The 24,835-nt window shown below is 41.1% G+C and overlaps 1 protein-coding gene across 5 annotated transcripts; it reads right to left on the reverse strand.

Annotated features, from left to right (window-relative positions):
• Positions 1 to 2,110: 2,110 nt before the first annotated feature.
• Positions 2,111 to 20,354, reverse strand: LOC306713184 (MYND-type zinc finger-containing chromatin reader ZMYND8-like). Of its 5 annotated transcripts, none has more exons than XM_079182826.1 (21): positions 20,218 to 20,354; positions 19,887 to 20,122; positions 14,780 to 14,850; positions 14,096 to 14,259; positions 12,364 to 12,507; positions 10,890 to 11,003; positions 10,564 to 10,656; positions 9,683 to 9,770; positions 9,551 to 9,606; positions 9,380 to 9,457; positions 9,167 to 9,282; positions 8,562 to 9,037; positions 8,070 to 8,198; positions 7,785 to 7,946; positions 6,942 to 7,454; positions 5,449 to 5,916; positions 5,218 to 5,354; positions 5,017 to 5,097; positions 4,852 to 4,930; positions 4,519 to 4,758; positions 2,111 to 2,968 (listed from the first exon to the last, which is right to left on the reverse strand). In XM_079182826.1, exons 2-21 carry the CDS (start codon positions 19,898 to 19,900, stop codon positions 2,790 to 2,792), a joined length of 3,402 nt encoding a protein of 1,133 aa, XP_079038952.1. In that variant the 5' UTR covers positions 19,901 to 20,122; positions 20,218 to 20,354; the 3' UTR covers positions 2,111 to 2,789. The 5 variants fall into 5 exon arrangements, 4 of the variants coding, with proteins under 4 accessions (XP_079038952.1, XP_079038950.1, XP_079038953.1 ...); XM_079182824.1 differs by having other exon boundaries at positions 12,364 to 12,585; XM_079182827.1 differs by lacking the exon at positions 12,364 to 12,507.
• Positions 20,355 to 24,835: the final 4,481 nt, after the last annotated feature.

Below are 24,835 nucleotides of genomic sequence, written 5' to 3' on the forward strand. Positions count from 1 at the left end.
AGTTGCACTATTAGCTCTCTGGGTGGTGCAGGCTTCTGGAGTGGGCGGGGGCGTATGGTTGGTGCGACGACTTCGGCCTCTGCGTACAAGTGGAGGACTGTGGTTTAGCTCTCCGACTTCATAAATGAACTCCCGTTTAGCGATGGTTGTCCTCCTGAAGCCCCAGGACTTCTTAACCTGAGACATGGTCGGCCTAACACTCGACTCTGCCTCTTCTGACTGGCTCTGCTGTTCCTCTATAGAAAGAAAAACACAGTCAACCAAAATAAATCTCTTTCATGTCCATCTATAGCGACAGGTTGTTCATCACAGAAACTCATAGACTAGGTTTACCTGCATTATAACCATCGGTGACGCTGTCATTTTCCGTTGGGTCCATTTCGGCATCCACAGGTAACACCGCTGTTAACACACAAAGACAGAATTTGTTAGTACACAAGTTCTAAGGAATTTTCACTATTGAGCAAGTTGGATGAGGACTAAACGAAGAAAAAGCATTAGCAGATGGCTGCAAAGGCCTACATTTCAGGATGTGCAGAGTCATTCCACTTGTCTCTCTTTGTAGATGGCTAAATTAGGAGGATAATAGCTGTTGTGTGAGATGGCTGAGAAACAAAGTGCGTTTACCAAGACTCAATGAAGTCGACTTGGAGCTTTAGTTCCCCCCATTTTACCAATGAAGACGAGAAAAGCGATTAGATCAAGGTAATAAAAACACTGCTAACAAATCTGACATGCAAAAACATGGAATATTAAAGTTCCACTTCCTTAATACTGCATTCTATGTTTAATAACTTCAATGTAGAATAAAGGACTGTAAGGCTAGCTATCCACATGTTTACATGGGTGAATCTAACTGGGTTGAACCCGTTGCTCTGCAAATGAGTGCATTTTAACAACACTTAACGAAAGGAACACGTGGTGAACAGTGTTGTGTCTAATTAACGTGTATTTTAATCCAAGGTTGTCTAATTTCATATTTTTCAGCTTGTATCCAGACGCGTTATTTACTAAATATACCCAGTGTTTACATTATCTAACGTTGGTTTCCTGTTGTGGGGCTGAAGACTTGACCCATATTTATGTCTAGGTGCAGACTCGGCCTGGTGCAGATGGTGCATTTATCCACAGGCGTGACGACTACGTGGGCAATATATGTACTTTAATAAATGTAATTTATATTCGTTAGCAAATCAGACGAACGTATTAACAGCCCTTACTTATGTCACTACCAGATCTCAGTCGACTGTAAAAGGGCGGAAACGAAACTACGTCGTCCTGCAAAGCCGCAAACAGCCCAGTTATTCCGTAAAGAGAATAGAGGAGTGTCTTTTCTGGCGACGACCAAAGCTGCTCTCTGCACCTAATTTAAGCTAACGTTAGCCACTAGCTGCTAAACTACCTGCTAATAAATGCTACGTGCTGCGACGCTAATTGTTCCGAAACAATAAGTACATGTTGCAGGCTTGTACGGCAACACTGTAAGACAAACTGGAATCATACCTTGAATCTTAATGATTAGTCTCCAGTTATATAATGGATTCGCTCAGCTAGCCAGCTAGTAAGCTAGCACTGCCTTCCATTTTCTCTGCAATGCTTAGCAAATGTTCGTAATCTCGCGAGATTTGCTAGTCACAGGCGGAAAGCCCCGTGGCTTCCGGTTCAGCGAGCGTTCGTTTGCTCTGTGCTCATTTGCATAGAACGAGGGACTCTAAATGAATCAAGGGTGCACTGCGTTAGGTTGATCAGAGCATTTTTATTTTTTCTTCACGAGTCCATTTATTGTATGTACAATATGTAAACACGAACACAAGCTCAAAACAGACATGCGCACAGGAAATAATGTCCAGCCAAAATGCAGTTTCTATTTATTCCTACCCAACTCTTACAGACAGTCTGATCAGGATTTACACCAGCTTTGGATAACAAGTTAAACAGAGGCTTCGCTTAGAGCTGACATTCATATGAAGTAATTTATTTTCAAATAACCTTTTTTTTTTTTAGACACATAGAAATGTGATTTCATTAAACATACTATAAAAACATATAACACTATAAATATTGTTCAGGTATTTTCTTACAAAAACTTTGTACAGTTTACATTTTTCAGTTCTTTTTTTTTTTATAAATCACAGATATTTTTTTATGTAGGTCTATACAATGTTTAACTACAATACAAAGTTGGTATGAGCCAAAAATGCCCCAGCTGACATAATTGAAAACATTACGTTTAAACTTGCATTACTCAAAATATCCCAGTTGACATGAAGTGAACATGGTTTAAAACAAAGATTAAACTTGCATAACTCAACATACCTCTGATGGCACCATGATGAATGGATATCAACTGTTGGTGGCTGTTTTTGTCTCATAATATTGAGATAAATCCACTAAATGATACAGCAATTAAGTACTTAAGAGCAGCATTGAAAAGTGTAAATATTCTGTGAGTCGATACAATCTTGTTCAGACTTGAAACAAAGTGGTAACAGAGCTATAACAAAACTACAATATGAAAACATACAACCTCACATTTTATTTCTCAAGACAGACTACTTTTACATTGTGAATCCACCTGAACACAGACTTGTGGAAACTGCAAATGAGAGATGACAAAAACAAAAATAGTCCACCAAGCAGATGTACACATGGGAATGGAAAAATAAAAATAAAAGTGATTTGTCACAGCGCTGCAGGCCTTCAAGCACCAAGTTTGACACCGTATGTCTTGACGCAACAAGCCCCACAGCGGCCTGGCAAAATGTGCGTGAGTATCTGTAGTGTAGCAGTTAGGTCACAGTAACGCCAGCGCTGTCCTTGCTCTTGTCAACGAATGTGGGAGAGTTGCTTTTGTCTGATAAGGGTCCTGCTCCAGAGGGCAGGGTCTGCTTGGGAGCAGAGTGGCTTGATGATTTCACTGAAGGGTCCGAGTTGGACTCTGCCTCTGGGTCCTGCTGCGGAGCGGTCGCTGGAAGGGAAAACAAAAATATAAACTGAGAACATCGACACTGTGTATCCGCAGAATTTGCCTTTTACCCCCCCCAGCAGGTAGAGAGAGAGGCAAGGCTGTGTGTATAAAACAATGATGAGGTAAGCCATCTGTATGTATTATTGAAAAGTTACACTTTCTTTCAGTTGGTTAGATACATTATATGAGCTTTTGAAGTAATGCGTGCTTAGGTTGAGAGGCGCCGGGTGCTAGGTGACAGTGGGGCTGAGTTTATAGGAGGAACGTGTGTCTCGGATGGTGTCATGTCCATTATACATTTGACATTTATTGCAAGATGCTGCAGTGTAAATATAGAAAAGCATGGAGAAGGAGCTGACTTGGAATTTCCATTTCCCATATTTTAAAAATGAAATGCAGTACAGTTTCAAAACAATAACAAAAAAACAACGAAAGATAACTCATCTGAATAAAATTAGTTTCACATCAGACTCAAGAGAAAGTGGATAGAGATAGTCTTTGAAAAAAAAACACAATCCTCTTAAAGATGCAGTTAGTATACTAACAAAAAAACTAAAGTTTTAGCATATTTTCTTAAACTGTCACTATGTGTATATGAAAATTTGTGATCCTGCCGCCATTTTGAAAACTTGAACATTTTATAGCTAAACAGTTCACTAAATATATGTTTCTGAAACCATTTGAGGAGATATATGGGCAATACAGTAACAGAATCTTGATTCATATTTGATCAGCGCTGCAGGCTGACAGTTTGACCGGAATTCACTAGCTTTACGAGCAGTGATTGACAGCTAAGTTGTTTTCCCTTCAGGTGCGGTGGAGTCTTGCAAATGGACCAAAAAGAAGCAGAGGAACCTGACTTTTAAACAGCTTATCTGTCTCATGTACTTTGTCAGGATATAGTGATATCAATTAATCAGTTTAATAAAAGGTTATTCCTATTAAAGTTACCAAAGACAGCTTTAATCTACTATTTCACAAAAATAACAAGGAAATTAGAATTTCTTTTTTTTTTTTAATACACAAGAAAAAGCCAGGCATTAAAGTACAAAAACGTTTTAATTTGACATAAATCTGGTTGCCATCAGGAGAATTACTCATCCTGATGGCAGAGAAAACATACTGTATATTCCTCTACAGTGCAATACAGTAAACAGTAACTTTATGCTTTATGCGTCTTTCATGTCATTTTACATTTCAGTTCAGATCACAGCACTTGAGGAGCAAATACTGGGTGCTTCATCTGCAACAGGAAACGATTAACTGGGGAAGCGTTCACATCAATCAGCTTTAAATAATAAATTATTAATAATACAATACTTTGAGTATATATATTTTTGTTTTATGAGTATCTTTGGCAGACTGTTTTATTAGATTTTTAAATTATTTTAATTTCATGTAATAAAACAATGGCTTTTGGTATTTGCCAATTATTTTTAATAGCCATTGTGTGACAACTTTGTGCATCACAGCACTCAACATAAATCAACAGGTTTTGTCCACATTTATATATTGAACACACTAGTGTGCTGTGAGTGTGGTTATATTACCTGACTGTGTGCAGGACTTCATGTGTTCAGGCCAGTGGGCTTGCTGACAGGGGTAATCACAGTAACTGGTATTCCAGCAGCAATAGAAGATGGCCTCCTTCCTGCAGTTAGCGCACCATTGTTTCTTTTTGGTCTCGTCCACTGCCTGCTGCTTTTCCACCTCCGTCTGCTTTTTCACCTCAGCCACCAAGCGCTCTCTCTCCTGCTCCAGGCTCTGCCTCATCTCTGCCATCGTCAGTTCTGCATTTAAGTGAGACAAAATAAAAACAACTTGAAACTCCTGCCATTGTGTATTCATATTACGACCGGTAATAGAGTAGAACGTCAACTTACCAAGATTGTGCTTCATCTCTGACAACTCTTGTTGATGCAGCCACTGGAGCTTCTCAATCTCTATCCTTAGTCGTCGAATCTGTGGCAAAATTACCCAGAGATTAAAACTTGCCAAGTATTATTATGACACGTTAAATAAGCATCAGTCTATATGCCAGAATTTACCTCTGCAATGGTGTTTCCTGAAGTGCTTTTGGAGAGATCATTGTAGATTTCAGTCATTGTCCCTTTTATTGTGTCCATAATCTGCAGATTTTTAGCAAAAACATGCGATATTAACCGACAGTTTTAACCACTTTTAATCCTGAAAAATGAAGTGAGGAGAGCAGTTATTCAATTTATAGGAAGTAAAATTAGCCAAATTACTTTGTTTGTGTACTTGGTTATATCCGCAGCCACCTCTGCTGAGCCTGTGGGCATCTGCACGTCTCCTGACGAGGAGCTGCCAGATGTGACCTGGGCAGCTGTTGATGAGGAAGTACTCTGAGGCACGTCTTTTTGCACTGCAGGGGATGAAGGAGGATTTTTTTTATTAGACATTTTATCTTTTTATGTTAAGTTTAATGTTAAGATGATTGATTATGCTGGTGTATATACCCTTGGCAGCTTGTCTGGTCTGATAGCGGGTACTTGAGGAGTTCTGCTGTTGGGACTGAACCTGCTGTGGGCTGCGTGCCTGCCCCGGACTCTGGGCCGGCGTCTGCACTGGTGACTCCTCTCCATGCTGCTGCTGCCTCTGCACCTTCTGCATGTGCCACTTCTGAGAGGATGTCTGGAATTTGGTTGGATTCCAAACCACTGCTCGCTGCACGGCCTGAGCCGTCTCTTTGGGCAGTAGAGGGCGCTGCTTCTTTAAAGCTGCAGGCACGGGGGATGTCGTGGAGGCCGAGGTGGAGGCAGGAGAGGGTGCACCGGTGGATCCGCTGGTAGCTGTGGTGGCACTGGGCACAGGGCTGGTGGAAACAAGGTTGAGGGCTGCTGTGATGGCGGGTTGCAAAGTGTCCTTCGGGTTAGGGGCGGATTCCCGTGACGGAGCAGCTGCTGCAGCAGATGAGGCCAGTTTACCTGAACAGACAAATAATAATATTTCTCCATAAGTGTCATGCTTTCTGGATTTCTAAACTGGGCACTTTAAGCCCAAGAGGGTTAAATGTGGAAGTTAACTTGAAGCCATTTTTGTGGAGTCTACTGGAGGACATTTGTCCTCAAGTCAAGGAGCAGAATTTAGATTCACGTACGATTGATGTTCCCCTTTTATTAAATTTCCCTTAACAGGTATTGGAAGGTAAAACTGCATATGTAAAAACATTTTTATAAAGCCTTTTGTGGCACCAAAAGAAGCTTCACAAAATCTGATGAACTGTCCTAAGTGATGACACTCATATTTGTTTAAGAGTAGTGGCTTGAGGATACATTAGCCACTTCTAGCATAACACACCTGAATCTCTGACCAAACTGTTGCTGCTTGAATTGTATTGTGGGCAACGTACATTTTGACACGGAAGAAGAAAATGTGGAATTTAAAATAACTATATCTATGGTTCTGCTGAATCCATTTTAAACTGTTGATTGTGTTTCCAACAATTTTAGGAGAGCAATGCTACATCTGTGGAGTACTCTGTTAAACGGAGGAATGTGTTATGGTCAACTGCAGACAATGAAATTAGAAATAGTTATCCATACATCTTTAGAGACAGAAGGTGTGTCTCAAGGTTTGTTTTTGATGGTTAAGATGAAAACTGGTATGTGACAAACTCTCAAAAGACAGTTGTAATGTTCCTTTTTGTACGTTTTATGGCAATTTATATTTCTATTGATACTTTTTGTATCCACAAAGAGTAATGGTATTTTCTAAAGAAAAGTGTGATAACGTTTGTATACTGTATAAAGTATAAATCACTGATCCATGGGATGTATAAATAATGAAACTGGAAAGTACTTGCATTGTAGCTCAAACTGGCCTGCATTTCACTATTTTGTGTTCCAACATTTCAAGGGGATTATTTCCTCCCAGTCGTCCTTCTAAACGGAGACACAAGTCCTAATGAGAACCACGGGAGAAAATGAATACAGTATGTCGAAGGCCTCACCTTCCAGCTTGGCAACATTAGGCTCTTTGAGAGTTTTAGCCGCAGAAGCTCCCGGCTCTCTTCTCGCCCTCTTTGAGTCACGGCCTCCATGTTCGTCTCCTAGGTCGATCACCAGCTCTCTTTCAGAATCAGAGTCTTGCTCAGCCGCTGATGTGGCAGCAGCTGCTCTGCCCTCCTCTTGGGCTTTGGGTTTGTCAGCGAGGGGCTGCAACTGGGGCGTCCTGGACTTGTCCTGGAGGCCCCTATCGGGGCCATTGCCACCGTGTTTGTCTTTATGCAGAAGTTCAGGGGTGGCTTTATCCACTTTCCCTGTAACCCCCTCCTTATTCTCTCCATCTGTGTTTGCTTTGGGCCTTTTTCTCTCTGCTTTGTCATGGTCGTCCTGGACGGAGTTCTTTGGCTTGTGTTCCTCGTCGCTGAGATACTCGCTGTCACTCGAGTCAGATTTCTCAGAGTCGTCAGAGTCGCTGTGATCCACACCTTTGTACACATCTTCAGAGATCTCGTCTATCCCTGAATGGAGAAACACACATTATTGATTACCAGTTTTAAAAGAGTTAAAACACTTTCTGTCAGGTTATTAGCAAAGGCAATTCTTTATTCCACTCGGTCTGATTGTTTCCAAACACCAACCCTGAGTCAGTAGCAGACACACTTTGTTTGATAACACACATGTCAGCTTTTTGGGTAAATTCTTCCTAATTTATCATAACATTAAACATGTAAAAATGAGTCACTCATGACTTACAGTATCAAATTGAAAACAAATATTTCCCCTGCAAATGCACTACAAAAAAAACCCACTTATTTTTATGAGAAAATAGCACAAAGTTGGATATGTACCAAGCTGAGCCTTGCAGCTCTCAATGGTCTTGTCCAGGCTCCTGATGAGTCTCTTTGGGGTCGGAAGGGAAGCTGACGCTCCTTGTTGTTGCTGATGTTGCTGCTGTTGTTGTTGCACGGTCTCACTCAGCTCCTTCAGATCCATCTCAGCCTTCACCCGATCTGAAAGGAACAGGTAAACGTTCGACATCAGTACAAATATAGTATAAGCTAACATGGCAATGATGTGCTGATTGTTAACATCTAACGTCATCATTACAGCATATTTGTGCTGTTGGAACTGACCCAGGTTGAGATTGAGGATGCCGCCTGTGCCTGCGGTCCTCTCCTGCTTGGGGACCAGTCCAGGGTTGAAGGGCTTCGGGCTGCCTGCCGCGTTGCCTGCAGGACCCATCTTCCCCGAGACTGGAGATGCTGTAATTACAGATGTAAAAAAACTGTTTTTAATAAAGGGCATCACTCCTCTCGTGGCTAACCCTGCAATAACTGATTTGAGTGGCCATTTTAGGGCAGAACAAACTAGTTGTGAACAAATTGACATATTATCACCGTTTAAGTTGATATCAGTTAATATGTGGAACTTGTTTGCAAGGTCTTTACATATCCAGCAGTTATGAAGCAACAATATAATTCATGTATGCAAGTCCAATATTCACTTTACTTTTAGCTCTGGTTTTGTCTCAACCAACTCCTAAACAGCTAAACAAAGAGCTGAAACTTGCTATAAAGCTCTGGAAAGCCTAAATTGCTACTGTAAAAATATCGATGTTTATTTACCAGTACAGTCCATTGATTCCTCTCCGGTGCTGTAGTGGAAGGCAGGATTCCTGCCGGGCTTCTCCATATCCTGCTCCCCATCGGACCCAGTGTGAACTGAGGAGTTGGTGCTCATGGGAGACCGAGGCATGTCCGTCATTGAGACCCTCCGACCCATGCCACTGGGCGTGGAACTCTTGCCGAGGACCATCTTAGGAGACGCCGTTATATCAAAGTTGAAGCGTAGTTTATCCTGTTTCTCTGTTTTCACGGTCCCAGCGCTGGGGTTGGAGGGGTCCAGTAGCATCTGTAGCTGGTTGTTGGGTGTGAAGGGAGTGCGGAAGGGTGCATAGTTGAATACCCCAAATTTCTTGCGAATATTTTCCACATAAACCTCCATCTCTTGCATGGCACTGTTGAAAATGCTCTTTGTCTTCTTCACAGAGAAAGGAATCTCTTTGGACATGAGGTAGCAGTTGTTGATGGGGACCCAGGCCCTACGTATAAACACAACAAAACATTCATCAAGTTACAATGACCAGGGTAATTACTCATGACTTAGTTCTGGTCCAACAAGCTAAACACAGAGCTATAGATCCTTTACAATGCTCAAAAGCTTCTCTCACCTGTCATGTTGCCCAAAGAAGCGTGCGTCTACCTGCCCGTCCTTTTCCCGAAGTGCTTTTGCTGGCCAGAAGGGAAAGCCTTTTAGCTTAGCCCAGACCAGAGGGTGGGGAGGACTCTATAAGGGACGAAGCACAAATAATCAAACTCCTCACAGATCTACAATCAAAACTGAAATGTTTGAATACAGTATTTAAGATCGCGTAAGGACCTACACATGGCTCACAAAACCAGTTGTCCCTTTTTTGGCATGAAGACAGGTAGCACTCTGGACACACCTCAATCTCATTCATCTAGAAATACATAATAAATGACAAAGATGCAATTAATCTTTAAATCAGACTCATCTACAGAATAGTTGGTATTATTAGGCGAAGCTTCTTTACCTCGTGTTCACAAATCTTGACGATGACTTTTGCAGTTGCTGTTAATTTGTGATTACCTGGAATAAAGTCACGATCTTAATATTTTTAATTAGCAGGGTAGAGGGATTGCTGATACAGGTCAAAATGGCTTACCTCCATTGTAGATGATGCAGTTGTGTAAGATCCATTTCATGTCAGCAAGAAAGGCTTCGGTGCAGCCATACATTTTCTTTTTGATATTCTATTAAAAAAGGGAAAATAATAAAATCAACGACAAGATACTTCACTGAAAATATTTAAATATTGTAAAAGCTGGGCCACAAATGTTGATCCAAAGCTTGCTTTATATATTGTATCCGTATTTCTTCTTGTCAACTGTGATGTATTCTACAATTATTGGCTCGGCGGTATCTTGGGACAACATTTGTTCTATATATTACTTGTTTCATGTGTTAAATGTTTTTTTGTTTGGTGAACCAAAGGTAAAGTTGTATTTTATGCTTTGTTTGCATGTATGCACACAAACAGAATACAGGACTGTCTCAGAAAATTAGAATATTGTGATAAAGTTCTTTATTTTGTGTAATGCAATTAAAACAACAAAAATGTCATGCATTCTGGATTCATTACAAATCAACTGAAATATTGCAAGCCTTTTATTCTTTTAATATTGCTGATTATGGCTTACAGCTTAAGAAAACTCAAATATCCTATCTCTAAATATTAGAATATCATGAAAAAGTATACTAGTAGGGTATTCAACTAATCACTTGAATCGTCTAATTAAACGAAACACCTGCAAGGGTTTCCTGAGCCTTGAAAAACACTCAGCTTGGTTCAGTAAACTAAATCACACGTATGGGGATTATCACAATATTCTAATTTTCTGAGACAGTCCTGTATACACACACACAAATAAACATACACACACATTCCCAATAAGACTTCACAGGCGTTTGCTGTCCCCCTACGTTTTTTGTATATTTCTTTTACCATTTTAATGTTCAAATCAAAAGAAAAATAAACAATATTACCTTTTCTAAAGTAGACAGGTCCATCACGTGGAAAATGTACTCTGCATAATCCGGGTGCTGTTCCAGAGACACAGGTTTCTGAAAAGGCTCAGTCTGCTCGGTTTAGACAAATTTGAAAAAGAAAAAAACAAATAAATACTTGAGCCAAACAAGTCTCATGTCCTGGATATATTTCCTGGACTTTTGTGTTTGCATACCAAAGTAAAGTCACATCAATCTTATTTATATAGCTCAATATCACACCTTTGCTTGGAGGGGCTTCATATAAAACACTTTCTTAGACATAGAGAATAAGGCACATTAAAACCAGCATTCAACGGACTCACCCCAGGCTGTTTAATCTTTTGAAGTGCAAATTTGAGCAAGTAGGAGAGTTGGTCTATTGTCAGCATTGTCATTGCCTTGCTCTGGGTTTCGATGCATTCAGCAACTGTTATTTTCTGCAACAATAATACAAAAACGTTTAATAATTAATTACATTAATGAACCCAAAATGAAGTTAACATACATCAAAAGGACATTGGACCTCATTCACCAACTGCTCTTGACGAGAAATGAAACCCACGTACGTAGTTTTCATGCAGATTAATATTTAATTTGCTCATAGTAATCAAGTAGTCCTCCACCAGTGATCATTTTAGCCTCTATTATACATGACTACATATGGAGTAGCATTTCTGCACCACTGATGTTGCCGTATATAAACAGCACAATACTGTGTTAGTCTACAGCCTAATTATAATTTGGACTACAGTAGTCTGTACAGTACTGTATTATAATATACACAGTACAGTACACAGTCATTTGAAAAGCATTTAAAACCATCAATGAAATTCAGTAAATAGCTAAACTGTCTGTTTTATTATTTTATATTCATATAATAAATATACAAATATCAATTAGGTGATAATCTGCAAGAGAAATAAAGAAAAATATTTTTTTTTAAATCATGTCCTTATGGTCATTTAATTTGACTCGGACAACTGTGATCACAAAAAGAGGTTTCTGCTGTATTTTACAAAACATTATGGACTTTTAAAACAAATAAACTCAACACTCTCTTCAACACTCTCTGCGTTGGTTATTTCATATCCACTACTAAATATTGTATATTGTTTAAACTTGTTTAAACCTCCACTTCAGAAGGTTTTTGTTAGCGTTTGAAGTCTTGTGCTCCACCCTCTTTAGACTTTTGTTTGGGCGTTTCAAAAGGAGCTTCATTCTCATGACCTTTTATGGAGATTAGCAGGCGTTTACCTTTGCTGATTAGGATCAACAGGCACACACACCTTGAATTCAAGAAGACAATGGATTCCTCATTATAAGGAAACAGGTACGAACAATTCTGTTTAAGAGCATGTCCGGAATCTGCCATAAACTTTTCTTAGGAACAATAACAGTATTGGTGAATGAGGCCCATTGAAACTAATATGAACCTACATCTTAACTTTTGTTCAGTTTATATTACCTGCTTTCTTTGGATTTAGCTAATACATATATTTAAAATGCTGCTAATGAACAGAAGTGCAGAGTAAATTGAAATTCTCTAAACATCTCTTAAACTTGCAGTGTGAGCAGTTAGCTTGCTGGGGTGTCACACCATGTGTCACAGAAGGCCTGCAGGTTATAGGATCAACCACAGACAAAAGCAGGAGATTTGACCGACTAGCTCCTTCTCTCTGGCTGAAGCTGCACACGACACATAGTCTGACACCCCATTTGTCAACCGAGCAAGCAAGATTGTGCCTTGCCACAATCATTTGCGTATAGCCACACACATACACGTCTTCTGCGAGATACCTCACACTCTGGACAGAACCAGTCGCCCTCGGGCTCGGCTGGTAGTTTGAGGCACTTGGCGTGGTACACCCTGGGGCAGAGCTCACAGCAGAGCACCTGGCCCTCGCGGTGGCACAGCCAGCAGTAGAAGTCATTCCTGCCGTCCTGCGGTACAACATCAACAGGGTCTGTGGTGAGGGCTGGCTGCTTCATATAGTAAAAGGGGCCATGTCTTAGCTCTGACTGAAATGCAGGCAAGAAAAACAAGGGGGCAGGTTTCAAAAAACACGCAGGAACACAAAGAAGGTGCAGTGCAACAGAAACAAGACAGCAATACGGTGGGGTAAGCAGGGTAAGCAGCATAGAGGGACGTGATGGTAATAAACCTAACATGTTTTACAGCAAACAAGTAAACTATCTGGTCATGTGACAGTGTGAGTCAAACAAGAGTAACCTAACAGGTTTTAGAGTGTGGGCTTGAGGATCGAAAGCTCAAATTTCAACTGAGAGTTAACACAATGCATGATATGGTTCTCTATTCAGAGCCCAGCTGGTGCTCTGCTGATGATACACGGGATGAATAGAAGCTGATGCATCTGCTTTCACAGCTCAAGAGGATGCTTCACAGTGCTAAAATATCTTAAGCTTAAGTCTTAAAGCTTACACCAAATTACTGTTCGGTATTAAGTCAATACGAGTAGCTGGAAAAATTCAATTACAGCTTATTTGCCAATCGAAGCATCTAAAACACCTATAACACAAAAAAAAGCTAGAATCATGCAAGTTCAACAGATGACTAACGGGTAAAAAGGAATCGCTCAGCAAAACGTTCATTTGGCAAGAAAATACTGAAAACACTTTTAGCAGAGTCATATACCATCAATGTGCGGAACACTTATATTTTGCCATACAACAGGACATGAATGACCAGAGGTGATTTAGAAAATATGCAAAACGACAATAATATTAACGTCAGTGTGAGCTGAGAATGCGCTGCTCAAAAACCTACTCAACACACCAGTCAGGTCCATACATCTCCACCGTCACAGCAGGTAACATCCATACACGTTTGTCCATCTTTAAGCAGACAGTATACATCACTCAAAATCTAAATCGGTGTGCTCTCGCAGGCAATGTGGTGAGTTTCTGACAAGGAAATAAGTCCCGCATTTCAACAATTCCTGTAACTTTCTGAATGTGACATTCAAACGTCATTCCCGTATACGTCTCCCTCCTCACTATGACGGAAGGCTTTTCAGTCTACCTTCGTTGAGTACGGCCGTTCAGACCGGCTGTAAACACATTTGATTTCCCACGAGGACGGACAACGAGTCGTACAAACTTCTTCTTGTTGAGCATAACCTGGCCTACAGCTGTCCTGGACCAAATCAATTCTGAGTCGACTAACACATTTTGTAGACTAAATCGATTAGTTGAATTAAATCGACAGATCTGTAAAACTGAGTTTCTCCACAAAGTAATTCAACATGAGAAAAGAATATAAAAATGAGTAATGAACTAAAGAAATCTTAGTCTAAGATTAGCAGACTAAGTCGTTTTAGCCTAAGACTGAAACGGACGATTTAATGTAATGGTAATTGCTCTTATTGCCAGCTCAAGTTCTCTTAGTTTAGGATTATTCTTGGTTCCATCTCTTTGGCTAACTCCCACTTCCTGGAGTGAGAGGACTGACCGTACACCACAGCCTTTGAGAACACGCCGGATCTTGGAGAGGTTATACTGGAGCACTTACCTGGTCTTTGCTGTGACAGTTGATGGCCCCGGGCTTCTTCTTTCTCTTCAGAGGGCTGGGGGAGGTGTCCGAGGGAGAGTGCCCGTTGGAGGAATGGGTGGGACTGGACACCTTTCTCTTCTGTGGGGCCACGGTTCGTTCCGCTGACCCCGGTGGATCAGGGACTGGAGGCAGAAAGACAATCAGGTCATCACACGATGGGAGACAGGCTTGCATTGTTCACTGCACGCAACACGCCGCACACGCTTAAGAGGATTAAAACACAGGTGCCATGGCAGTCATTTAGCTATTTCTAGATTATATCAAGAGAAAGAGGAACAAACATAAACCTTAACACATCATCCGACATTAGAGAAACCAAGGAAGTGCAAATTCAAGTCAGTTCCAGCTGAGAAATTCGACAGCAATCACACTGATTTTAAAGCAATTATTTAAGATGCCACTTCTACATATTAGCTTTATAGTAACAAATAGCTGGAGGGCTCCCTCTGAACTAACAAGACTGTGTTGATACTTGACACAAATTCTAAACAGGCAGTCAGCCAGGCATAGTGGATAATCTCTGCAGTCCTAAGAGACCCAACAGAATGCATTTACGCTGCTCTGGTAACGTACAGCAAATAACCGTTACAGTCTCGGAGAAGTTTAACTCTTAATGCGAGGCGCTCGGCCTCAGAGACTTACCTTTGGATCGTACGGACGCATCCATCCCCTCTACCACATCCGACTCTGTCTTTATCTCCTCCTCAGCCAGACTGCAGAGTGCCGAACGAGAGCCAGCCAGAAAGAAGAGAGGCAAAACACAGAGAATCAGAAAGGGTGCTCTACTGAAACCACATCAGCATAACAGTAAACAAGTGGAACACCACCTAAGGCACCCGGGTCCCAGAGGATCCGTCAATAGGGACTCTGCAGGCTTTCCATTGCTACTGTTTTCATTTGACGTCGGCACATCCCTGACACCGTGCTACCAAGTTCAGAAACCCCTCTCCATGTTATCAGTGACAAATGAGTCCGAATATGTTCTTTATGCTCCGAGAGGGAGAATGGCAACTATCGCCATGGCAACGCTGCTCGTCCGCTAAGCACAAGTTGATATTCACAACAACACATAGGGCCGTTTTATTACCCTGCAACTCCGCGCTTCGGGAGGAACTGCAGCTATAGATTGTCGTGTGATGAGGTCCTGATCTTTGTTTGTAATAAATAGTGCAGAGACCTGTAGTGAGGGGGGGGGGGGGGGGTCATGAGGGGCTGGTCTATACTACATATACATCGTCTCGTGACGAATAGCAGTATGCGTTTCTGCTCCCTATCCAGCCCCTTCAGTAACAACACGGTGACACCAAGGAGTTGGACGCCATCCATAGAGACCAATAGCAAGAGATCCATCCCACAAGCCTGAAACCAGGTCCATGGAAATGATTCTGTCCCGTATCTTCAGCGCATGTATATTCAAAGCTTTCGTGGCCATGCCCTGTTTGTATCACTATCAGCAATTCTGTTTATTTGGCACCAAATGTTTACTATTTAGGAAATATCCACATACATAAATGGCAGAGTTACATAAGAATGCTGTGGGGTTTTTTTGTTTTTTTAAATCAGCCATTTTTCGACTGCTGCGTTTAAGAAGCTGATGTAAACAACATTAATATCATAGAAAAACAAATCCGTAAATAATGAACCGATCCAAAGGCGATTAACACTGAATCTCCAACGTGCACATCTAGCGAGGCAAGAACTGATTCCCCAGGTCACCCATCCTGCTCTCATCTCATCTCCTCTGAGAAAAAGATTGCTTTTTTTTTTTTTTTTTTAAAGGATGAGAATAAAGGGAGTCTGGCGATAAATGAAAGTCTTTTGAGTATTTGGCTCCTTCTTTGTCAGATCAACAGAGGGCCTTGTTCCAAGGATGTAGCCTTTATTCACGAGCCCCGGGTAGAAAACCCTCCCAAGGACCCCTGACAGGTCACACACTTGACCAGTTCATAGCTCTGGTTTCCAGCTAGGATGATGGCTTTACAGGCTACCACTCAAAGGTCAATCACAGTTGTGGGATAAGCTTCTTTTTTTTTCTCTTTCTCTCTTCTGAAAGTAAAGGAATGCCCCTCACGTCCCCTCCTCCACCCTTAAAGAGACATTCCACACAAAGTTGATCAAATGTCAGTTCTGTGATAGAGAATAGAGGTTAAAACAGGGATTAATGAGTCAGCTCTGACGAACCCAACTCAGAGAGATTAGATGTGATGACATCAGCTGTTAAACCTATACTCATTTAAATAACAAGTCAACCTCAGGTTTGCTACACAATTAAATTCTTTCTACCAGACAAAATACCAGATACTGTGACCAAGCCCAGCAAACACGTCAAGGCTATAACCGAAAAAGAACAAATGCATCATAACCTGTATTTTCTTGAAAAAATTGCAAACATGGCCGCAGAGTTTCTTTAAAAATATGGCACATGGGTATCGTGTTTCAGGCTGCCAACAGTCCCACCCACACACCCACACACCCACACACACACACACTAACCCCTCCCGGGGCCTTCCTGTTCCGGACTGAGTGAACAAACGAGGCCCACATGAAAATAAGACTACGATAGCCAAGCCGCTCTGCTACGTGTACCACAGCCCTGAAAAGAGAGAACATTCACCGTCACCAGGCAGAGCTCCTGAACAACGTGCCACAACCCTGAATAATGCACACACACACACACAAACACAAACTCTTAAATGGAAAGACATTGCTGCAACTACCAGCATGATGACCAACAGTGAAAAAGTCTGCTGATCCAGAGGACATTCTCAGATCAGGAGCTATGATCCATCACACAAGGAGAGTTAGGCAAATAAATCCTCAGCAGATTCTGGGATGTATTCCAGAGAGACGCGGGATCAAGAAAACACTGACAGTATTCCCCTCTGCAAGTAGTACCTGATGGACAAAAATGAAACACTGACTCAATGCCTTTAGATTCCACTCCAGTGAGAGACGAGCAGGGTTCTCTCGTCACAGAAAATGGAGGCCACAGCTTGCTCCCCTCCCCCCTCTCCCCCATCCCCCACTCCCAGGCTCAGACTCAAGCACTGGCACATCCATGCAGGAGGACCAGAGAGATGTGTGGAGATTACAGTCCAACATTTAAACACACAACAAAAAACCCCGGCTATGTTAAGACAAACCTTCACAGAGATAGAGGAGGAACACAAGTGACGGAGACACGAGAAAATCCAGCAAAATGAGAAGCAGTCATCTCTCTCTTTCTTTTTTTTTTTTTTATGTCTTCGGTCTTGGCTTGCCTCCTTCCCTGAATACTGCTGTCATAGAATAATTAGATTTCATTTTGAAGAAAGAGAGACCATCAATGTGAAGCCACACTCAGATCCTGGCAAAGCTATTCTCTGCTCTTTAAAGAATGTGCAGTTCATTCACATCAAACAGACGAATGGCCTCTATGTGGCAGTCGAGGAAAGCCATTCAACGCAAACATCATTATTGTATTCTCTGCTCTGGAACTGCCACTGGAAACTCTTGGGAGTAATAGCATCGACTACAAAACATCCTACTCACTGTGCTACACAAAACCCCCAGAGGGATTATTAGGTTTTATAAAATAACAAAAAGACATTCAGCTTTAACAAGAGCAACGATCGCATGCAGACAAATGAAGAAATGGATACTATTAACTTCCAACAAAAACATAATTAAAAGCAGAAGATCCTAGTTTACATTTTAACTAGTTAAAGATGCCTGTTTTAGCACGACTCCTTTACAAGCTTTAAAACAATAGATCAACATTAAACTACACTACAAGTATGCACAGAATATCCTGTATGAAAGAAAGATTTGACCTGGATTTTTTACATAAGGCTGTAAAGGGCGAATCAAAGATGGCTGTGGAATTTTCCAGAAGGCCCTTGCTCTCCCCGCTGCTCTGCCTCTGATTGTCAATCTTTAACCTCAACTGCAGCTGCAATTGGCTGCAGGGCCAACAGGGTGGAACATTATTGGTCAGCTGTGCTATGCTACACGGATCACAGTGTGCAGGCTCCCCTCTTCCTCTTAAAAAGCATTTTTGCTGCAATGCAGAGATTTCCCCCTGCATTAGACGCTTTAATATTCCTTTACTTTAGCTTGCCCTCCTTCATTACGACAGCCGAAACCAGAGGGGATTTGAAAAAAAGAAAAAAAAAAGGCCCTTAGGGAGATTATATTTGTGGGTGTGATGCATAACTCAGTGGCTCTGCTATTCAACCTACGCTGCACTATTTGTCCCCCAACGACATGACACATCGCTGACATTTCTTACTATCAGTGTGGCAATTAGATTACTGATCTCAATCCAGCACTGTGGAGTCAACTCATCACAGTAAAACCTAACCTCTGGTTGTGAGGGAATTAGTCCAACAAACACTGATTGTAACGTTGCTATTCTCTGGCTGTCGTGCAGATGAAACACGCCTTGTGTCAGGCCACAAGAGAAAGAAAGCACTCTTTGTTTTGCCCACGCAGTTGAGACTGCTAAAACGGTGATATACATTATGTAACACAATGTACAGTAAGTGCTCTAAAAATATATATATAAAAAAGGCAACAAACAGTAGAGAGTCCCCTTATACACCTTGTCTTTGTGTAGATCTCTAAAATATCATGAAAGAACTGCTTTTTTTTTGTATCTGTATTTTACATAATAATGTCTGTTATGTGTGTAAAACTGAAAAGCCCACAGCACCATAAGAGAAAATATTGCGATATCTGCAAACAACACGTACAAACACATACACACACATCATGTAAAAACCTGTCTCATGCTGTTCCTCTGTCCCTGCAGTCTGATCTGTAAGAAGAGCTCTCTAAACACAAAATGGCCACTGTCTGTCTGACGACTGGAGTGTGGAGGAAGCAGTTTCACAATAGGTCTGTAGAGCAGGGCAAAGCCCCGGGGCTGCAAAACTCAAGGCCTACGGCTGTAAATAGAAGTAAGGTCCCAAGGTCTTATTTCTAAACACTCAACTCGCCCTTCCACAAAAAGGCTTGTTTCATGTTTGCTCTTCCTCTCCTCAGTGTGGAGCGGAGAAGCTCCGTCCGTCCTCCAGTACGCTTTTCTTTAATGTGTACAAAAGTCGCACAGTTTTCTAAACAATTTATTTTACGTGCACATATTCGGACTGCACAGCCAGTATTCAGTTATGCCCTGCACTCACACAACCGTCTGCTGCCCCCCACGTCTATTCCCCGGCCTGGCATGACACACAAGAAAACAGCACAGAGCCAATCCACTTACAAAAGGGTACATAACACCCGCCCTCCTCCTCCAACGTTGCCCATCCCCCCCATTCTTTCTCTGCCAGGCTACAACACAGGACTGCCACACAACAGAAAGGAGGTGTGGGTGCCATTTTTAAATCTAACTCTCCTTTGCATTATCAAAATAAAAAAATAAAAAAGGAAAGGGATTTGCCATGGTCCACTCTGCCTCCTGTATGGCAGCCTGGTTGTCTGGGGCACCCATGTGACCCTGAGACACAGAGAGAGAGCAAGGGTGAGAGTCGTTACCCAACCCCCCACCCTCCTCCTCAGCACTGTGGAGCGGTGAGGCCTGTCGAGGCCTCCAATCCACCCCAGCTCCTCCTCCTCCTCCTGCTGCTGCTGCTGCTGCACACTAAACAGATTTTTTAAGGTGTGCACATTCATCGTGAGAAAGCAACAGTCACCACAACGACAAGAAGGAAGCCATGTTGTTATCAGAGAGGTTGAGATAACAAAAACCAAAAAAGACAGAGCTTACCTCTGTGGATGCATGGCTGCCTGACACACTGTTATGTCAACACTTATAAAACATGGAGGACACTCTCAGCCCTCAGCCGGGGAAGGCTCCGCTCTTCAGGCAAGGCGATCAGGCCCCAGTGATGTTAGCCGGATCCTGACTGGTCGCTCTCCTCACAGGCAGGATACAAGGCCGCGTCTGATTGGCCGAAATGTTTCCTGAGTAATTATCTTTGTTCAGTGCAGGCAGGGGCAGCACTGTGAGTGTCAGAGACAGGGGAAGAAAAAAATAAGCAGAGAGCTAGGCCTAAAACCACAAAACAACATGATTAATACGAGTATTTTTGACATACCAACCCAGTGTGACAGTGTTTGAAGCTTCCACGTGTAGAACCTGGCCGTAGTTGTCTCATTTGAAGGCTTTAGAAGTAGAACTGGCAGCATGTAGACTGTGAGGAGCAGGACAACATGGCTTCTCTGCACAAGCCTCCATTTTTTTTTTCTGTGGAGAGGGCCTTTGTTTAAACTCCTCCCTCCCGCTTGGCTGTTTCCAGAGAAAGAAGAGGCTGTAGCTCCTCACCTATTTTGGCAGTTCGGTTTGCAAAATAAAAAAAAGAGAAAAAGGACCTTGAGTTTTAAGGAAGCTCTGGCTTTTTATGTCACACGTTACTGCTGTTCACAACCTTAATATATAATGGACCAGTGAGTGTTCACCGTACACACAAATAAATCAAGCCCACGTTAAGCTAAATGTAGTCAGTACAATAAAGACAATTAGAATAGATATCTATCTATTCATACTTCAATTTGAATTTGAACACTGGAGGAGCTTTGTATAGAACTTGATTAGGGGGTTTCCTCTTCAACGTCTGTGCTGCAGCAGTGATCATAAATAATTAAACGCAACTGGATAGAGTACCAGTTTTGGTTGTCCTTTTGACATTCAGTAGCAGAGAAATACACAGTGATCCGAATAGCAGAAAAACACAATGTATCGAAATCCTGTATAATAACCCAGCCATTATTACAATCTTTGATGTTGTTCTTATAATGCTCTTATTTTGACTGAATTAGTTGTTGACTACTCTTTGGTCATTTGTATGGCTGTAATTGATACTGATGGAAGGTGTTTACTCTTCTATGAATGTAGATGTGGTTCAGACTAGGCAATATATCCATATTATGAGACTAGACATCGTTTTAGATTTTGGATACATCGTTGGTAATATCGTATAAGTGTCTTTTCCTGGTTTTACAGACTGCATTTCAGTAAAGTGATGTTAATTACTGGACATACCAGACTGCTGTAGCTTTTATATTATTTGCCTTTACACACTTAGTCATTACATCCACATTACTGATTACTATTCATCCAAAATCTCATTGTGTAAATATTTTGTAAAAGCACAAATAGTCAATATTTTGTAAAAATGCTCTCCGTATCCCCCAGCCCTAGATGGGGGCGTCCTAATATTAGAAAGACAATGTTTAATGTAATGCAATCCATTACAAAACCAACACAAACTATTGCCTCTTAAATTGCCAAAGAAGTTTGTAAACATGATAACACTTAACAGTGTTAGATTATCTTCAACTTTACATCCAGTTTTTTGTGTTCACTAGCTGAAACATTTAAAAGGCGTTTCCACTTTTCTACTTCTCGACAGATTTAGTAGATTAAAGTTTCAAAATACTGGAAACCCCCTTAAATATAATGGATTCAGATAAAACTGAAAATAAGGCCATCTATCGCAACAGAATGAGCAGAGGGAAAAAGCTAGCCGCCCAACGTGGGGCTCGAACCCACGACCCTGAGATTAAGAGTCTCATGCTCTACCGACTGAGCTAGCCGGGCGATGTTAACCTCTGATATCCTAATTCTAGTTAATCATAAACATGATATTATGATACATTGGCACTGCTGCATTTAATGTAAAGTTGCGTCACGTTGTACTAGTGTGAAAGAAGGAGGGTTAGGGTCTTGCTATCCTAATTCTCTCTCATACTGACCTCTAGCGGCGAAGAACAGAAAGTGTTTTATTAAATAGTACCGCGTAGCTCGTGAGTCGAACTAATTATTGGTTGTGAAAGCCAATCACCGTTCAGTCTGTAACCACAAATCAACCAGGAAGTGTCCGCTGTGGCCAATCGGCGCTCGTATCGCAACCAAGAATCAACCGAGAATCAACCAAGAATTGACCAATCGGCGTCTTCGAGCTCACGAACACTCACGATGAATGACGAGAACGGCCGAAGACGATTATTTTCGTCTCACCGACATTTGGAAAGTTCTTACGGAGGATGAAGAGAACGGCCGTCAGATTCTTTTCGTCTTATCAACATTTCGAAAGTAAGTCAATCCTTTTTATAGCTACTGTCAATCCAAATGAATTGAGATATATTGATATTTGAATGAATAACTCTTACTGATGATGAAACGATAGCGATACTTAGCTAGGTCTAACGTTACTGATAGTATGTTCGTGAGTTTCTGCCTCCGCACTGCTCCGTCAACAAAGGGGAACGTTTCGTGCCTTGGGTTGTTTTATGCAATATCACTATGAATCTTTAGTCACTTTAACATTAACTAAAGAAGGGTGCTTACGTCACCACAGTCTTGGAAAAAGAGGAGTGAGCGGAGAGCTATTCAGCTGCTTGCAATCTGTTTATTAATATTGTTTGTTTTGTGTTTTCCCAGGTTGAGCAGGCGTGGCAGGGCACGTGAAATAAACATTTTGCAGCAGGGTGTCCCAGCTCCAGATGCACGCTTAGCAGGACCAGAGAAGCTTCCTGCGGCTCTGCAGAAAGGGCCATCTCTGCATATTATTATTGTTGTTATCATCATGTTGTTGTTGTTTCAACTATGTAGAAATAGACAACAGGTTCAGATATTTCTGTGTTCTTGATTTCTTCACTTTATTTATGTTGCACTTTACCTTTCATTACATTACATTTTTACTTTTAGTTTACCCCTCCCACAGGTCTCTCCCTCTTTTCTCCCCGTGAAAGGGTTTTTTGGGGGAGTTTTTCCTGTTCCGATGTGAGGGTCCTGGGACAGAGGATGACGTATGTGTACAGATTGTAAAGCCCTCTGAGGCAAATTTGTAATTTGTGATTTTGGACTATACAAAAATAAATTGAATTGAATTGAATACCTTAAGTCCTTTATGTTACACTTTATTATTATCGCCATTTGTGTTGTTATTGTTGTTTTTCTATAATAAAAAATATAAAACCGAGTTTTCTGTGTTGATAACTTCTTCATCATCTTCTTTCTATTCATTATTATTTAGTTATTACAACAACTTCACTCAAAAAATAACAACTTTGAATGTCTACCCAAGAGAGGATTATCTGAACTCTTAACTATGTTGATAAATAATAATAATCCTCCTATTTGTCACATTCTTTGTTTGCTCAAACATAAGGTCCTTAGTTTGGGTCTGCGGGCTGTAATTAAGTACAATTTGGAGGTACTTGTTCTTCACTTGTGTATTTACATTTCATGTTACTTTATACTTCTAGTCCACTGCACCTCAAAGGCAAATATTGTACTTTTTACTCCACTACATTTTTTGATATCTTTAGTCACTTTGAAGATTCAGATTAATAAAAGAAAATATAATCAACTTTCCACCCATGCTTTAACATAGACCTAATATGGTTATTTTAGTTGCATATTTCTAGATGATCACAACGAGTCGAAACAGGTACGAGCAGGATTCGATACCACGAAATTAGGGCGCATAGCAGGTTATTGGTGGTCTGTTACATAGTCCAATGCGCTACAGCTCAGTGTGAAAGAAGCTATCTCGATTCTGTCTCATCCTGACCTCTAGCGGCAAAGAACAGAAAGTGTTTTATGAAACAGGAGTCGAGTGAATGTGAGTCGACCTCAAAACTAGGCTGCAAATTCTCAAGGACCGTCAACGTTAGCTACAGCATTGGTTAAACACTCGTTTTAAACTCCTACAACTTCAAAGAAATGTTAAATTAACGGTTAATTAACCCCAGCTAGGTGAGCCTTTCAGCCTCACAACAATGATGGGGTCGAGTAGCTTGAACGCCATGTTATTATTACCTGACGTTTCTCCGTAAATTGTCCGTAAATCACTGTCAAGTTAGAGGAGACGTGTTAAAGCTACAACCATCTTATGTATTACCTGGTAATTGGCTTGGTTTTCCTTTAAAACGGGCGCACTGTCGACGACACAACATCGTAGCTTCTGGTCATCTTTTTCTTTTTTAAAAGGTTAAGTGACATGCAGGTGAAAGAAAATTACCCAAAATCCCCCACGAGCAGTGGAAGCCGGACCCTTTGCTTAAACATGAGTTGGAGGTTCGATCCCCAGCTCCTCCTGTGCTGCATGCAAAATCTCACCCGAGTACAAAAGTGCAAAGTTATTATCAGCAGTTTGTTTAATGTATCAAAAGTAAAATGACTTATTATGCACATTGAACCCTTTAATTCTTATAATACGTTATATTATTGGATTATTAGTCCTATTGATCCAGGAGTAACTCATTGTAACTCAGTTGTATACCTTTGAGCAGTTAATTATATAGCAATTAATAATGTTGATTATATTTCTTTAGTTCAAAAAGTAACTTGTAAGGTATATGTCAGATACATGTAGTGGAGTAAAAATAACAATATAGTGGAGTGTAAAGTAGCAAAAAATGGTAATACACCAGCTAAACATAATTTAATCTATAATTACAGCTCAGTAGCAAAGTAGTAGTAGATATTGTATACGATACCATTTAAAATACAACACTATACAAATACCACCACAAATACTGGCATCAACATTTTCCAAGGATACAGCACAGGACACAGTTTTGTGATAGTCTTCAGAGTCACAACAGCTACTGTATGAATTGCAGGGCTTTTGTATTTTGCAAGCAGTTTGTATTAAATGTGATGATAGATCTAAGTGAGTCCTTTGAGAAAATCATTGGAACACATAC

The sequence above is a fragment of the Pholis gunnellus genome (assembly GCF_910591455.1).
Source record: "Pholis gunnellus genome assembly, chromosome: 2".
Taxonomy (NCBI): domain Eukaryota; kingdom Metazoa; phylum Chordata; class Actinopteri; order Perciformes; family Pholidae; genus Pholis; species Pholis gunnellus.